At 30.6% G+C, this 16,318-nt stretch overlaps 1 protein-coding gene and 2 pseudogenes across 1 annotated transcript; 2 read left to right on the forward strand and 1 right to left on the reverse strand.

Moving 5' to 3' along the window:
- Positions 1-4,404: 4,404 nt before the first annotated feature.
- On the forward strand, positions 4,405-4,967 carry LOC106331239 (annotated as a pseudogene).
- A 3,705-nt stretch (positions 4,968-8,672) lies between these two features.
- Positions 8,673-10,493, reverse strand: LOC106335745. The gene has a single exon (XM_013774344.1). It carries the CDS (start codon positions 10,202-10,204, stop codon positions 9,044-9,046), a length of 1,161 nt encoding a protein of 386 aa, XP_013629798.1. The 5' UTR covers positions 10,205-10,493; the 3' UTR covers positions 8,673-9,043.
- A 3,910-nt stretch (positions 10,494-14,403) lies between these two features.
- On the forward strand, positions 14,404-16,212 carry LOC106335746 (annotated as a pseudogene).
- The last annotated feature ends 106 nt before the right edge of the window (positions 16,213-16,318 follow it).

Here is a 16,318-nt window from a genome sequence, read left to right on the forward strand (position 1 = left end):
TCAAAATAATAAATGAATAAAAATATATTATGCTAATAAAATAGATTTTAGATTTTAAAGAATTCTAATTCATGTAATATTACAAAATGCAAAATTTGTTTATTACAATTAATATTTTACCATTAGATATATTAAAATAATATTCTAGATCGATATTCAATTGTCAGTTTTATTAGAAGATATTCAAAATTATGTATATATTATAACCAGAATATCTTTAAAAATTTATTAGAATATATTCTATCTCATAGCTGAATTAAATTTTATTAGAGGATATTCTATATCGACTTATTCTTGGGTTCACTCCCTAGAGTGAACATTTAGGTTCACCGACCAATAGAATTATGCTATTTCAAATTTGATATCTTTTATAAAAAGAAACAAAATATTGTCAAGTTATATTATGTTTTTAAAATAAAAAGATAAAAAAATAGTAGTAATTACAAAAAAAAAATTTTAACGTCGTCAGGAAAAAACTAAACCCTAAATCCTAATCCCTAAACCCTAAATCTGAAATCCTAAACCCTTTGGGTAAACTCTAGACCCTTGGATAAATCATAAACTCTAAATCAAAAACACTAAACACTAAAACACTCAAGGGTTTAGGATTTTAGTGTTTTGTGTTTTTGATTTAGAATTTATGATTTATCCAAGGGTTTAGGGTTTACCCAAGGGTTTAGGGTTTCAGATTTAGGGTTTAGGGATTAGGATTTAGGGTTTAGGGTTTTGCTGACGACGTTAACAATATTTAAAAAAAAAAAAAAAAATTTGTAACTACTATTTTTTTTTATCTTTTTATTTTAATAATATAATATAACTTGACAATATTTTGTTTCTTTTTTTAAAAGATATCGAATTTGAAATAATGAAATTCTATTGGTTGCTAAACCTAGAGGTTCACCCTAGGGGGTGAACCCAAGAATAACTCTTCTATCTCATAGCTTCTCTTGAAAGCTAGGTCATTTAGAAACTTAAACTAATTTGCTATATAAATATCACGCCACATTCATTAGTTTCACGCATCTATCTTTTAAGTTTTCATATGTTCTTGATCGTTCTAATTTAAATTCTACTTTTGTGATCTTGCGCAGGTGTATGATAATCAATAAGTAACTCATAGACGTGAGCACCATTACTAGTAATTTTATGGGGGATTCTTCTTCTCCGTTTATTTTTGTTCTCTTCCTCTCCATGTTGTATCTCTATCTATATTTTTGCATCAGTAGTGATTCAACTAACAAAAAGAGACGACTCTGTTTATCCAGGAACTGATCATCCCTTTCGGAATAGGTAATTCTTGTTTTTATAAATTTAAATCACTTAGCAAGAATATAATATAAGATGTGTATGCTAATCAAGTGCAATTTATTTATTGTGTGTGATCCTCTTCAGGTACGTCTGAGAGACAAAGGTAATCTAAAAGCTTTTTAAAAACTTTGAAACTCATTGACGTTGTCCTATCAATTATATAATTTGTTATCTTTTGGGGATTGTTTACATCTTTAAATATTTTTTTTAGAATTACCTCTTTTCTGACTCAAGGCTTAGAGAAGAAAACTGTAAATCATCTTTGATGTTACAATTAAAAGAATGATAATAAATCTCAGGTAATTCAAATCTCTCTTTTATATTTCATGGCTGATTTTTTTATTGGAGTTATGCGTGAAATATTTGTTTTTTTCTCAATTATATTTTTTCTGATGTTTTAAGATTAGTGTTAAACTAGTATTGATCCCATGCTTCGCATGGGGATTCTTTTTTTGCTTACAAATAAAACCAATTTTCTGTTTTATATAACTAAAAAGTGAAATTTATATATATTCAGGAACAAAGACTTCAACAAAATCGTTGACGAATTTGATTGTCTCATTGATGAAATAGAGTGGAAAATAACATATTTATCATTGCATGTGTATTGTTATGCCGAACATAAAAAAAAAACAAATTGTGTATTGCAAGACTGCAGTTATATTAAGCAAAAAAAACCACTACAATAATAAAAAATATAGTTTTTTTGTCTAAATGGTAAGATAACAAAAATATAGTTACCATATAATATACCTCTGTTAATTTTGTCTTAGAATTGAATTAACCTTCCCATGTCAGCGGTTTTTCCATCTCCAAGACTTCACATTCCTCTCGCCCCTATGACCAAGCATAAACCAATAGGAAAACAATTTATCAATCTGATCATTTCGTGGTGAATTAATAAAAACGGATTTACCTTTTTTCAATTACCACGTTTGCATGTTTCGTATGTTTTCTATCTTCCGTTTCCATGTTTCATATGTTTTTTTATCTTCCTCTTCTTTCTCTCTCTTTTCTTCCTATAGTCTCTTTTTCTAGTTGAATCTCCAGCAATTCATATCCACCACACCCACTTTTTCAAGAAATATTCTTCGCCATGTAATGCTCCGTTGAAGCTAACAAATATGTACAAAGAAGGGAGATAGTGTCACTGGAAAATATGGATTGTTAAGATCCAGTTACATAATGTTAAAAAGAAGAAGATCCAATTAAATAGAAATCGAACTCTGCATTGGCTCGGGACATTTCATATGTACGGCCCCAATTATGAATTAGGATTTTCAGATGAAAGAAGGATCAAATGAGTTTGATATTCTCTGTTTCAAATCAGTTGGGAATTTCTCTATTGTTTGTTTAACGAATTTGAGAGATTATAAAGTAAGAAAAAAGGATCGTGGGCAAAGAAGAGAATCATGGATTGTCTCAATAAAACTGTTATACAGTTTCCGTTTTTTTTTTTTTTAAATTATGGTTTAAGCATTATTTTGTTTAAATGATTTTTTTCTCATAATTTTATTAACTCTTTTTCCACATGGCAGTCTTTGATTTGTCAGGCGACTTGCGCTTTAGTATATAGAGGATGTGATCGTTTGAAGGATAATGTATTCTCAGAACACACCTCCATGATAAACACTTCTATGTAAATTGTGTCAATTATGTTAGCGATTTTGCATATGAGTATTGTGACTGATGTTCCAAGAGAGAAAGCGTATCATCTCAAACCGAGATTGTTGGGAAAGGTAATTTGTTTATAGATGTAATTGGATAATTGACATCTAAAAGATACATTTTAGTACATAGTACCAAGCTGTTATTTTAAACCGTTTGAACTCTAACTTTTTGAACTAACAAAATAATCATGCTTAACCTATAAGCAGTTCAAAGAGTTATGTATCTAAAGGATACGTTTTATCAGATATAAATGATACGTTTTATTAGATAGTACCAAACAGTCCTTTTAAACTCAAATAATGTCATGTTCTGAATTTTACACATTGTATTGACCTTTTTTCCTTGCGGTGTGTATTCAGATAGCAGTATTGAAGTGCATATATGAAGTAATATCAACCAAAATTAAGAAAAATCTTTTAAAAGCAGAGATAATCACATGAGCCTCTCTTGAACATGACAAACAACCAGTAGTTTTGTCAGGCCCAAATTTTTTAAACAGGTTTTTTACTTTCTATTTTCTTATTATTTAATTTCACCTGATGAAAAATTTGAATCACAGACTCTTGACATGTTAAAATTTATATTATTTATTTGTGTAATGGTGCATAGGTTTCAGTGAGACCGACTTATCCTTCTTCCAAGAAAGTAAATGACTATGACAAGCTTGAAGCTGAAGTGAAGAAAAATAGAAGGATGATAAGGTTGAAGGAGACGCTGCTTTGAACAAGTTCTTCCGTGAGATATATTTGAATTCTGATGAGGATATGAGGAGTGCTAGAGCAAATCATTTGTGAGTATCTATCTATCTATATTCCTATTTAGTCTTTCTTCTTTCATGGAGATTACAATGTTTTGGCATTTTGATTAACTCTTTTGCAGTTTTGCACAATCAACAGGTGGAATCTATTGGGATAGTGCTTTCGATAGACTGGAAAGATGTTGGTGCTAAAGAAATCGAGAGCACTCTTCATGATGATCTAGCCCTCAAGACATGAGAAATATGATCTTTTATGATGTGTGAGTTTTACCTTAATCTAGACAGAATTCGAAGCCTTGGTCTTAAGGTCTGGTTTCACTGCTTTATGGACTTAAGGTACTTTGTATTTTCCATAACTCATATTGTTTATACGAAACACTAAAATTTTTAATCTAAACGTTCTAATGTATTCTTTGTTCATATAAATATGGTATAAATATCAATATGTAAAATCGAATTTTTCTTATTAACCACATACATGTAATATAAATATTATAGAGTTGTGAATATGTAATTATCAATTTAATATTAATGTTAACGTCCTTACATGCGTGCATGCGGTCTATCTAGTTATAAATAAGATTCTTTGCAGGAAAAGCCGTGAACACATGGCTCTACACAAACGGATAAGACAAAAGAAAACCCTAAACACCGATTCTCTATAATAAACCAATCTTAAATGTCTTCGACTGTTCACAGGAAAGAACCCTAAGAAAACTCGCATCTGGCTCGGAACGTTCGACACCGCTCAGCAGGCGGCGCGTGCCTACGATGCTACAGCGCGTGAGTTTCGCGGCGCCAAGGCTAAGACGAATTTCCCGACGTCTCTCGAGCTTAACGTGAATGATGGCGGTTACTCCCGTAGTCCTAGTCAGAGCAGCACCGTCGACTCCGCCTCTCCGACGGCGGCGAGATCGGTTACACCTCCGCAGCTCGAGCTCAGCTTAAGTAATGGCGGCGGCGCGTGTTAACAGATTCCCGTTGCGCGTCATGTTTTCTTCTTTAACATGACGGTGTACCCACTGGCTGCTACGTGTGGGGTCCAGAGCGAGTCTGATTCGTCTTCGGTCGTTGATTTTGAAGGTGGAGCTGAGAAGAAATCCCAGCCGTTAGATCTGGATCTTAACTTAGCTACTCCAGCGGAATAGGCTGTGTCTTCAGTCGATAAGGCGTCGCGTCTTTGCTAATTAAGAGAGATTGCGTTCTCCTTGTAGTTTTTTTATTTGTTTTCTGTCTAAAAATTATATCATCCGTTTTTAGAAGAAAATAATCATCCTAATGATCGTTATGTATATACTATCGACGTATTATAGCATAAGAATGAATTTATGTTACGGTCCTTTTTCCTGCAATTGATTTCTCAATGTCGTTCAAATGTCAATAGAAATGGCGATTAATTTTAATATTTCCCTGAGTACGTTGTACCGAACATAATAAATAATTTCCAAAGACCACAATTCTTATTTTAAAGTATAGAAAAAATAAAAACCTTTTTATTTTTAATTGAATAACTAATTTTTTTTTATTTTTTTTTAATTCTAAAATGATAGTTAGAAGACATGTGGAAGGTAAAAGTTTTGAAGAGGTTGTAAAAATCCTTCTTTTAGAACTTTTCTTCGCTCTTTCTCCTAAGTTTTTTTTTATTTCTTTTTTTTAATAGTGAGACTCTAATTAAAGAATCTCCATTGAAGGTGGTCTTACAAAACAAAAAAGTATACAAAAATATAGAGAAATTCTCAAATATAGCTTTTTTATTTAATTTTCGTCAGAAAAATAACTTTTAATGAAAAAAATGACCAAAATAAGTTTTATTAAAGAGTAAAAATGTGTTTTTTGGGAGATATATGGGGGATGTTTATAATACAACTAAATAATATTTTCTAAAAATTGTATGCAAATTTTAAAAGTTATAAAATATATTTTGAAATGAATTCTCTATTTGATTATTTCAGATAATAAATTTATTGTACCGATATTGAAATTATATAAGTAACTAATAACAATTATAACAAAGTAAATTGTATAAAAATATTTATATATTAATATTTTCAGAGAAAAAAACTTAAAATAAGAATATAGAATTACATTATATATAATATTGATTTATAAATCATATATTGAAAATATTTATGATTATAACAAACTTATACATTTATAAAATATATAACATATCCGCACGGTCAAGCTCTAGTAATAGTTAAGTTACAACTACCCTTAGATGCACGTATGAACCAAAAGAAGACAAAATACATATGTTGACCTTATTACTAATCAAAGTTAAAAAAAAAAGCCATACGAGTATACAACAACATGTATTTATTTAACAAAAGATATTATCTCTCATATCAATAGGTCTAACTCATTGTATGTTTCTAAACAAAAATAATTATTCATCTACACTAAAATTGTAATAGCATTGATTATTACAAAACTTATAATTTGAAATGCATAGCATAAATACAATGTGTTTAGTTTATATAACAAATCAAATACTTTATTCTTTTATTTACTACTATAAAGTATATGAGAAGTTTAATTCATTTTTAAAAAGTATTATAAGATTTTATGGGGTTTTGTCAGATGAGCCGGTGTTAGTTCACAGGTTAATAACGAGGGTTTTGGGTCTTATTGGATTTTTAATTAATAGTTTTTCAATAAAACAAAATTTTATGGAAACATATTAGTTGGTAGAATCTCTGATAGAATACTACATGAAGAGAATAAGTCAGTTGTAATTATATACGGCAACTGGGTTTTGCGGTTTGACTGCTAGTCCATATCGAATATAAGAACATGCATTGCTTATATCTTATCTCATTTATAAACCATATATGTACATTATACTAAAAGGAGTTAAATAATTTGTAAAAATAAAATGCCTTCTTCGCACCATTTAAATGTATATACATTATTATTTCTCATCATTCCATTTCAGTTTGGTATATTGTTTTTTTTTCAGTTTTGGTTCGGTATTTTGGTTTTGGTGTTTTGGTTCTAGAAATTTAGAAACTGTTCAATTATTTACAAAAATTGGTTTGGTTTCAGTTGAGTTAGTTTGGTTTGATTCAGTAGCAAAGTTGAGAACTGGAAAATATGCAAAAAAAAAGTTGGTCAAATTTAGTTTCGGTGGTTAGATTCTGGTTTTTCGGTAATTACGGATTTATAGATAAAAATATCATATAATTTAGATCTTTCAGTTGAAATATGGGATAATTCAGTTTTTTGGATAAAAAATATAAGATAATTCAAATATTTTTTAATATTTTGAATAAAAATATACTCAGTAATTTTTTTTTAGGTAATTAGGTTTTTAAATAGTATTTTTAGGATATTTAGTTATTTAGAAATTGAATATGTTTAATATTTGTAATTATATAATTTATATTTTCAAATTCAGGTATCCATTAGGCTCTCAGTTTGGTTTCAATATTTCTTTTTGAGAGATGTATAACATGTTCGGTTATTTATGAAATTCTTTTCCATTTTGATTTTTTTTTCAGTTTGGTGGTTCCAAATTCAAGTATCCATTAGGCTCTCAGTTTGGTTTCAGTATTTCTTTTCCGGAGATATATAACATGTTCGGTTATTTATGAAATTCTTTTCCTTTTTGTTTTTTTTTTACAGTTTGGTAGTTCAATTTTGATTTAGGTCTTTCAGTTTAAATATTGGATAATTCAGTTTTTTTTTGGATAAAAATATATAAGATAATTCAAATATTTTTTTAATATTTTGAATAAAAATATACTCAGTAATTGTTTTTAGGTAATTAGGTTTTTAAATAGTATTTTTTTAGGATATTCAGTTATTTAGAAATTGAATATGTTTAATATTTGTAATTATATAATTTATATTTTCAAATTCAGGTATCCATTAGGCTCCCAGTTTAGTTTCAATATTTTGGTTCGAGTGATATATATATGTTCGGTTATTTATGAAATTCCTTTCAAATTTGAGTTTGGTGGTTCCGAATAACTGGCTCCCCCCCCCCCCCCAAGGTTGCCTCACATCTGCTTATGATTTTTATACCACTCCATTCCATAACCCCAACGATCAAAACTAGACTGAGATTTTTTTTTTTTTTTTTTTTTTTAAAGGGGTCAAAATTGGCTCATAACTTTTGATTGAAACCCAACATTGTTAGTACATCTATCTTATACTGATCATTGAAGTAACAACTTTTGATGTGTAATTTATTAGAAGAACCAAATTTGATCTAGTTGATGAGGACCCCAAAGATATAGAAAAAAGTGAGAAGATATAAGATGGGGTCTTTGAAGATCGATCACATTAGCTGGCTATGGGTCCTTTCACAGAACACAAGTGTTGTGAGTTATTGAGATACTAATTAATTATGTTTTAACTGGAACTCTATTTTCACATAGCATAAGCAAAAACAGATTATAGTTTGATTTTATGATTTTGTTTTAACTGGAACTCATAATTTTTTTGATTTTATGTATGATCTAGTATGTATTGTACTTGAGTTACAAATTCAACTTACACCTTTTATATACGTTGTATGAGTTTAGTATGTTGTAGTTGGAACCAAGTACAAAACCTGATATTGTAAAATTTCAAACCTTTTTTTGGAAGATAAAAGCACAATTGAAACTAAGAAAATAAAGTATATTTACCAAATATATATTATATACTAAGTAAATTCATTAAATATGAATATAAGCTACATATATTTATTTATAAAAATTAAGTAACAAAAACTTATACTATTAAGACATTATTTACCAACATGAAAATTTCAAATAATAAATAATTATTTTGTAACATTGATTTTAATTTTAACAAGTGAATGATCAAAAAAATAAAAAATGAAAAATAAAAAATAATAATTTATAAAGAGTTTAAAATTTTACTTTTGCCAGTGACAAGAAAACCACCTAATAGAATAATATAAACTCAAAGTCCTACCATTCATTACAGAAGCTTGACATGTTTGAGTTGCATCAGTTTTCTCTTATCTGAGAAAAAAAAAACTGATCCGGGATCAAACCGGACTCTCTTCAAATTACCGCAAACTCATCGCTGCTCAAAAATTCAAACATTTTCTCTAAATCAAGATCAGCTAAATCAAGATCATCATTACCCAATTCTCCTGCAGCAGGTAATAACAGTTGGTTGTTGTTGTTGCAAAAACTTTAAGAAACCCCAGATGATGATGATCATCATCATCTTCTTCTTCTTCTTCTAGAGTTTTATTTCAAGAATCTACTCACACAAGTGTACGTTGTAAGTTATTGAGATAGTAATTAATGTTGTCTTAACTGAAACTCTATTTTCACATAGAGTAAACTAAAACGGATTATATTTTGATGGCTGAAAGCTTTTAAAGAGAAGACAGACTCTAGACTCAACCCAATCCCAAACTTGATATTCTATATTTTGAGGTGGAATAAAGTAAGGGGCCACGACTCTTTTCGTATAACCTGAGATGTCAGAATCAGCAAGCCTGAAAAATGCAATCTCGGTGTCCTCCAAGATATAGACTTCGTTAGGTCTCACATCAGGAAAAGAGCTTGCACGGACACAGAATGCTTCAGACTTTGAGATGAAAATGGTGAGATCTCCAAGGTGGCGAGTGTACAATGCATTTCCCAAGGGAAGTACCCTAAACACCATTACAGCTTTTGTTTCCCAACTGGTACCACCGTTCACGCTCTTTCTGAAACACTTGACCAAAAAGGTTTCACCTGTGGATTGTGATTCCACCAAGTGTTCGGTGGTGAAACAGGTATCCATAACCTCACGTTCTGCTTCGCTCAGCTCGGGAAGGTTACGATATCGCAACACCAGAATCTCGGGTGTGTGCTGGTCTTTGCAGAGATCCCATGACCCAATGAGTTGGCCTCCAGCTCCAGGTATGCGAAACATGTTAAGTTTCTCGGAAAACATGACACGGGAGGAGAAGAAGCTAGGGTTTGCGATCCTGATGTTGAACCACTTGGACTTGCTGCCTAGAGCAGAGGAGGGTCTGCAGTAGCTGAGTTGGGGTCCCAAGAACTTGACAGCCACGACACAATCTTCGTCCTCTGGAGACGGTGAGGACAAGGACACGTTGGTGACGATTTGGGTTTGGCAATGAGGCACAGTTACAAGAGGAGGCAGGGAGATGCGTTTTGGATTTGCATCAGATGCAACCGGGTTTAGATCATCATGGAGACGCAGAGTGCCAACGCCATGCATCAAAGAAGCTACCCAGCCATGAGAGGACCCGATTGTTGTTACCTCTGCATCGTTATACACTAGCTGCTCAGGCGCCTTTTTTCTCAATCTAGGATGATTTTTCATAGAATATGCATATTCGAGTAATACATGATCTGCCCCACAAGGATCCGCGCCATGGATGAAACAAGGAGGGGTTTGCACCATGGAAGAAGAGCCGCCACCAGAGGCTCTTACCAACACAGGTTTCCGAATGAAGAGCTTCGGGGAGTAGCCGAGAAGGAGAGACATGAATTTTAAACAATAATAAAATGAAACAAAACAAAGAAGAAGAAGAAGAAGAAAGAACCGTAACTCGAGAGATGTTCACATTATCCCCACCTAATTCCTTTTATAATTACAGAGCAAGCAACTTGGCCACCAAGTTTTCCATTAAAAATAAGAAATAAAATAAATTTCCATATAGACAGAATCTCAATTGGATGTCGCTTTAATGATAGTCAGACTCTCCACTAATTTAGGAAAATTAGCCTTTTATTTAAGTAAATTAACATCAATTTTGGGTATTTAAAAGAAATATTCTTGGGTTCACCTCTAGATGAACCAACCAATGAAAATTGATTATTTTATATACATATTTTTTAAAAAGGAAACATAATATTTAGAACTTATTTTTTAAAATAAAAGGATAAAAAATAAATAAAAAATATAATAGCAATTAAAAAGATTTTTTTTAATATTGTTAAAGTCGTTCGTACTAAACTCTATACTCTAAATTTTAAACACTAAACCCTAAACCCTGAATCTTTGGATAAACCCTAAACCCTGAATCTTTAGATAAACTCTAAACCCTTAGGTAAAATATATAAAAATAATAATAGCAGCTGTAAAAAATAATTTTAATGTTGTTAAAGTCGTTTATACTAAACCCTAAACTCTAAAACCTAAATATTAAACCCTAAATCTTTGGGTAAACTCTAAATCTTTGGGTAAACCCTAAACCCTTGGGTAAAGAGATATTCCAAGGGTTATGAGTCTATCCATGGGTTTAGGATTTACCCAAGGTTTTAGTGTTTACCTAAGGGTTTAGGGTTCCATGTTTAGGGTTTAGGGTTTAGTATGAATTTTTTATTTATTTTCTATCTCTCTATTTAAAAAAATAAATTCTGAATATTATGTTTCCTTTTTGAAAAAATATGTATATATAAAATCACCAATTTTCATTGGTTGGTGAACCTATAGGGGGTTAACCCAAGAATTTCTCTTTATATTATGTAGTTACATATGTGAGATGCGATAATGGAAAATACGTGTAAGGTAATATTCCCTTTTTAAATATCTAAAATCGGTTGCATGTAAATTATGGTAACTAAATTATGGTTATATAAGCTATTAAATGTTTATTATTTACGGTATCTTTTTCTTAACTGATTCTCCACTTTTAAGGGAAATCTTACTAAGATTGGAGTATTAATTGCATAACAAACCATTAAAACGTCATTAATGAAATAAAGAAATCATGGTTTAAATTTCAGTGGCACAACTTGGTAAATACTAAGATAAAATAAGGGTGAATTCTCAAATGTACTTCAATTTTAATAGTATAGATTTCGTACATACATTGTGGAAGCACCGTAGCTTACTAGTTAAGGTTTAAAAACTTCTACATCTAGGTCTGAAATTTGAATTCCAGACTATGCTGCATATTACAGGAAATCCAGGTTTTAAGTCCTGAAGAGAGCGATTTATTAAAACAATTATGCAGACTACAGAAGAAAGGCTTACAAGAGATCTTCAACATGATGCAAGTAAATCTGGTTAGACGTGGATCTTCATAGGACTTAGGCATAGGTCCTCATAAGGCAGGTAGTATTGTCGGTTGTCGAATCGTCTATGTAATATTTCTTATATCATAATTGTAATATCATAATAAATGAGCGTTACAAAAAAGATTTCATACACAAATCACAATAGAATTTTTTACATCAAGAGGCACTTTATCACTTTTCAATTACATCTAAAGCCACAATGCACTTATAAGATACTTTCTCATGAGACCTATAGAGAGAATATACAGATTTGCCCTTAATGAGAAGAAAATTAAATCTTTTTTAGACTAGAGGAAAGAGAAAATATATTTCTTTATTATTATTTAATGTACTTCTTAATATATTTTTTTTGCTTATTTTTAAATTAAAAATACGTATAACAAATTTTGTTGATATAATAATTTTTTTTTATTCTCTATAATTTGATATTCACTTTGATATATTTTTTGGTTATATTTTAAAGTATATACTTGTACATGTATTCAATGATTGTGTTATGGATGAGTGATATGCGGATGGTTGAAGACCGTGGATAACTACATGTAGAATATAAGCATGGTAAGATACATGTGGATGAGTGTGAGAAGATATGGACGAATAAGCATGGATGGGTAAACATGGACGGCTATTTGTGGATGAGTAAATTTATGATTAGAATTCAAAATTTAGCATACTACATATCTCATGGTGGAGGATTGTGACGAGCTCCAACCACTGCAGCTTCACCGAGCTCATCCACGACGATGTTGAGCTCGGAATCCATGGTGTGGCTCACCGGGAAGAGGAGCTGGCTCGTTTTGACCGATGGTTTTGGAGGAGGAGCTGACTTGTTTTAACTTTTTGGTTTGTTTAGCTTTGTTTTCATCATTCAAGCTTGTTTTTTTTTCTCTAGATATGTTTGTGGTCGTAATTAGTTTGAAGTTATTAATCAAAATAGAATTTTCTAGAAAATAGAATTAAAATCTATGGGTTAACCCCCATACGAAAATATTTAATTTTTCGGTAAATGCTCTATATACTGAAGCTTATGATTTTTAGTGTAGTTTTAAAATTTTGAACACATTCGATATTTGTATTAATGTATATTATACTCTCTTTAATGGTACATAGGCATCGTTTAAATTTTTTGTCAATTAATTTAGTAAAACTTCATAATACTCCCAAAATTGGTTGACTAACCACTATAAAATCTATATTCTCTAGAAAAACGGACACAACAGAGGTTCTAAACATTTTTGACCTTCATCATATGTTAGTGAAGGATTCAACTATGCATTAAAATTGAATTTTTATTTTTTGAATTTTTCTCAAAATCTATGGGTTAACCCCTACGAAAATATTGATTTTTTCGGTAAATGCTCTATATACTGAAGCCTATGATTTTTAGTGTAGTTTTAAAAATTTAAACAAATTATATTTGTATTAATGTATATTAAACTCTCATTAATTGTACATGGGCATCGTTTAAATTTTTTGTCAATTAATTTAGTAAAATTTCATAATACTCCCTAAATTGGTTGACTAACCACTATAAAATCGCTATTCTATAGAAAAATGAAGACCACAAAAGTTTCAAACTTTTTTTACCTACATCATATGTTATTGAATAATGCAACAGTGCATTAAAATATAATTTTCATTTTTTTGAATTTTTCTCAAAATCTATGGGTTGATTGAATAAACCCTACGAAAATATTTAAAGGTTGATTGTGTGTAGTTTTTAAAGTAGTTTTTGGTTTTTGATTTTCTAGAATCTATTTTTTAACCAATAATGATTTTTACAAACTATTTTTCCTATTTTCTAGGGAAACTAGTTTCTGATTCATTTTACCTTTTTCTACTTAGAAACCAAAATCTCTTTTTTTTTTGGTTTCTCACGAGCAAAACCATAAAAGTATTTTTTTAAAAAATATTATTAATGTTAGATAAAATTGTAGTATATAAGACATACACTTATCATTCTGCAAAGCCCACAAAATAAACGTAAAACAACATCACTTTTCTAAGCAATTGGAGTTATATCTTCACTACTTATAGAAACAATTAAATTTTTATAAAGATAAGTTAATTTATTAATGTTTTAAACAATATTTTGTACCATACATTTTATATAAAATTAATTAAAGTTGTATTTTACAAAAATGTCATTAATTAAATTTGTTAACTAAAGCATAATATTTTGTCACACTTTAATTACTTCTGTGTTTTAAAATATTTTCTATTAATTTTAATGTAAAATATTTTAGATCTAGAAACCACACAAACAATCATCACCTTAATATTTCGGTAAATGCTCTATATACTGAAGCCTATGATCTTTAGTGTTGTTTTAAAATTTCTAAACACATTCTACATTTGTATTAATGTATATTAAACTATCTTTCATGGTACATGGACATAGTTTAAATATTTTGGCAATTAATTTAGTAAAACTTCATAATACTCTCTAAATTGGTTGACTAACCACTATAAAATCGATATTCTCTAAAAAAACGAAGACCACAAAGGTTTCAAACCTCTTTGACCTTCATCATTATTGAAAGATGCAACTATGCATTAACATAGAATTTTCATTTTTTTGAATTTTTTTTAAAATCTATGGATTAACCCTTACGAAAATATTTATTTTTCGGAAAATACTCTATATACTAAAGCCTATGATCTTGTTGTTTTATATTTTCTAAACACATTCTAAACATGAGTTCCGGAGGTGTTCTGTTTGTGGCGTTGTGAATTACTGCTCACGCGCTTGTTAGGCTCTGGATTGGAAACTCCGACATAAGTTGGCTTGTGCGCCGGCTGAACAAGGTGCAGCCGGTGACGGAGAAGGTAACGTTCAGATTGAGGGAAACGTTACGGTGATAACGTACCAGTGGTGCCCATAGATTTAAACGAAAAATAAAAGGGTTAAAACACAAAACCCATCACATGGAATTACCTGTGGGACATGTTGTAGCTGGTGTATTTTTCTTGTTAATTTGTTTGTGGCATTCATTCAACAACATAAAACTCTTTCGTCTCAACCCAAACACTTTTTCTTCATCGCATGGCTCCCTTTCTCCAAGTTCAGGTGCTTAGAGCTTTACACAACTCATCAATCATGATAGTCAGACAACTCTTCATTGGTCCCAAGAGACACCAACCCTTCGACCCTGATGCACCATTGCATCGAGTCATATCCGCAGCTTCAAGCATGCCTCCGTGTCTATGTTCTTTATTGTCTATGTTTTTTTCGCAATAGTCTTTGACTGAGCACGGCCTAGAGCAGCTGCAACCGCTAAGGGACTAACGTTTCTTGCTTTGGCCGCTGCGTTCGCTCAGCAGTTGTTTCTCTTACATCTTCACTCTGGTGACAACATGAACTTGGAAGGACAATATCATTTGCTCTTTCAGTTTGTCATTTTCGCTTCCCTCATCACCACTCTAATGGGTATTGCCATGCCACCAAAGAACAAATTGATGTTGTTTACAGTGAGAAAGTCGACTACTCATCTCCAGTATAACCACCAAAGAACAAATTGATCGAAGAGGATGGTAATGACGACCAACAAGAATTTGAATTGTTGAAGAAGATAGGTTATTCTTGATTTGTTCAAATGGGTAAACTCAATGATAGCCAAGACAAGATGTGAAAATGTTATGTGAAAGTTCAGACCTATTAAACCTGTATTTTTTTGAAATTGGTGATTTTTCATATTACTATTAATTATGGTGGTACGCCATGATATTTTATCTTCCCTGTGTATGCTAAATATTGTGAAATTACTGTTGGTAAGGATTTTACTTTTCTGGAGATATATAAATTATTAACATATCTACTCTTTTAAATAAACCGTGAAAGGTTAATACACTGTATGAACAATCTATATATGAAGGTGGAAAACTATAAAATCTATAATTAGAATATAACATATCTGACTTAAAAGCGTTCTTACATATCAGTTGTTTGATTTCTTTCATGATTTACCTGGTCCATTGAAAGTTGTGATAACTTAGCTTGGATTTAACATATATGATGTATATCATGTATGTAAGGGTTTCTTAGGACTTAGGAGCAATCCAACAGCTGTCAAAACTGCATTCAACCCATCATTGGGGAGGAAGCTCCCATTGCATGCTTTATTATTTTCATCTCTGGATTCGATGTCCAACTCTGACTCTATTTGTCTGAACCTCAACCCATTTTTACACCTTCAAAATCTCTCTTAGCGTCTTAACCTTTAAAATTTCATGCTATTTTCATTTTCTGGAAAACACGTCGTAATTTTGAGTATGGTATTTAATATAAACTAGATTTTAATCCGCGTTTTTAAAGTGTGGAATATTTTACGTTGTAAAAATCTAATTAGATTAATTAGGGTTTTGTGACAAATGTACATGTCAAAAGATACACGCGCAACCGCACAGGTATTTTTTCAATTTATATATATAGATATTTATTTTAGATCATTGGTAGTATACATTTTTAACGTTAATCATATATCAATATTTATATAACTATTTCAAATACAATAATTTTATAGTTTATATTTTTTAATTAATCAATTGTTTAAAATTATAACATGCATTTATCGCT

Source organism: Brassica oleracea, chromosome C3 (assembly GCF_000695525.1).
Source record: "Brassica oleracea var. oleracea cultivar TO1000 chromosome C3, BOL, whole genome shotgun sequence".
Taxonomy (NCBI): Eukaryota; Viridiplantae; Streptophyta; class Magnoliopsida; order Brassicales; family Brassicaceae; genus Brassica; species Brassica oleracea.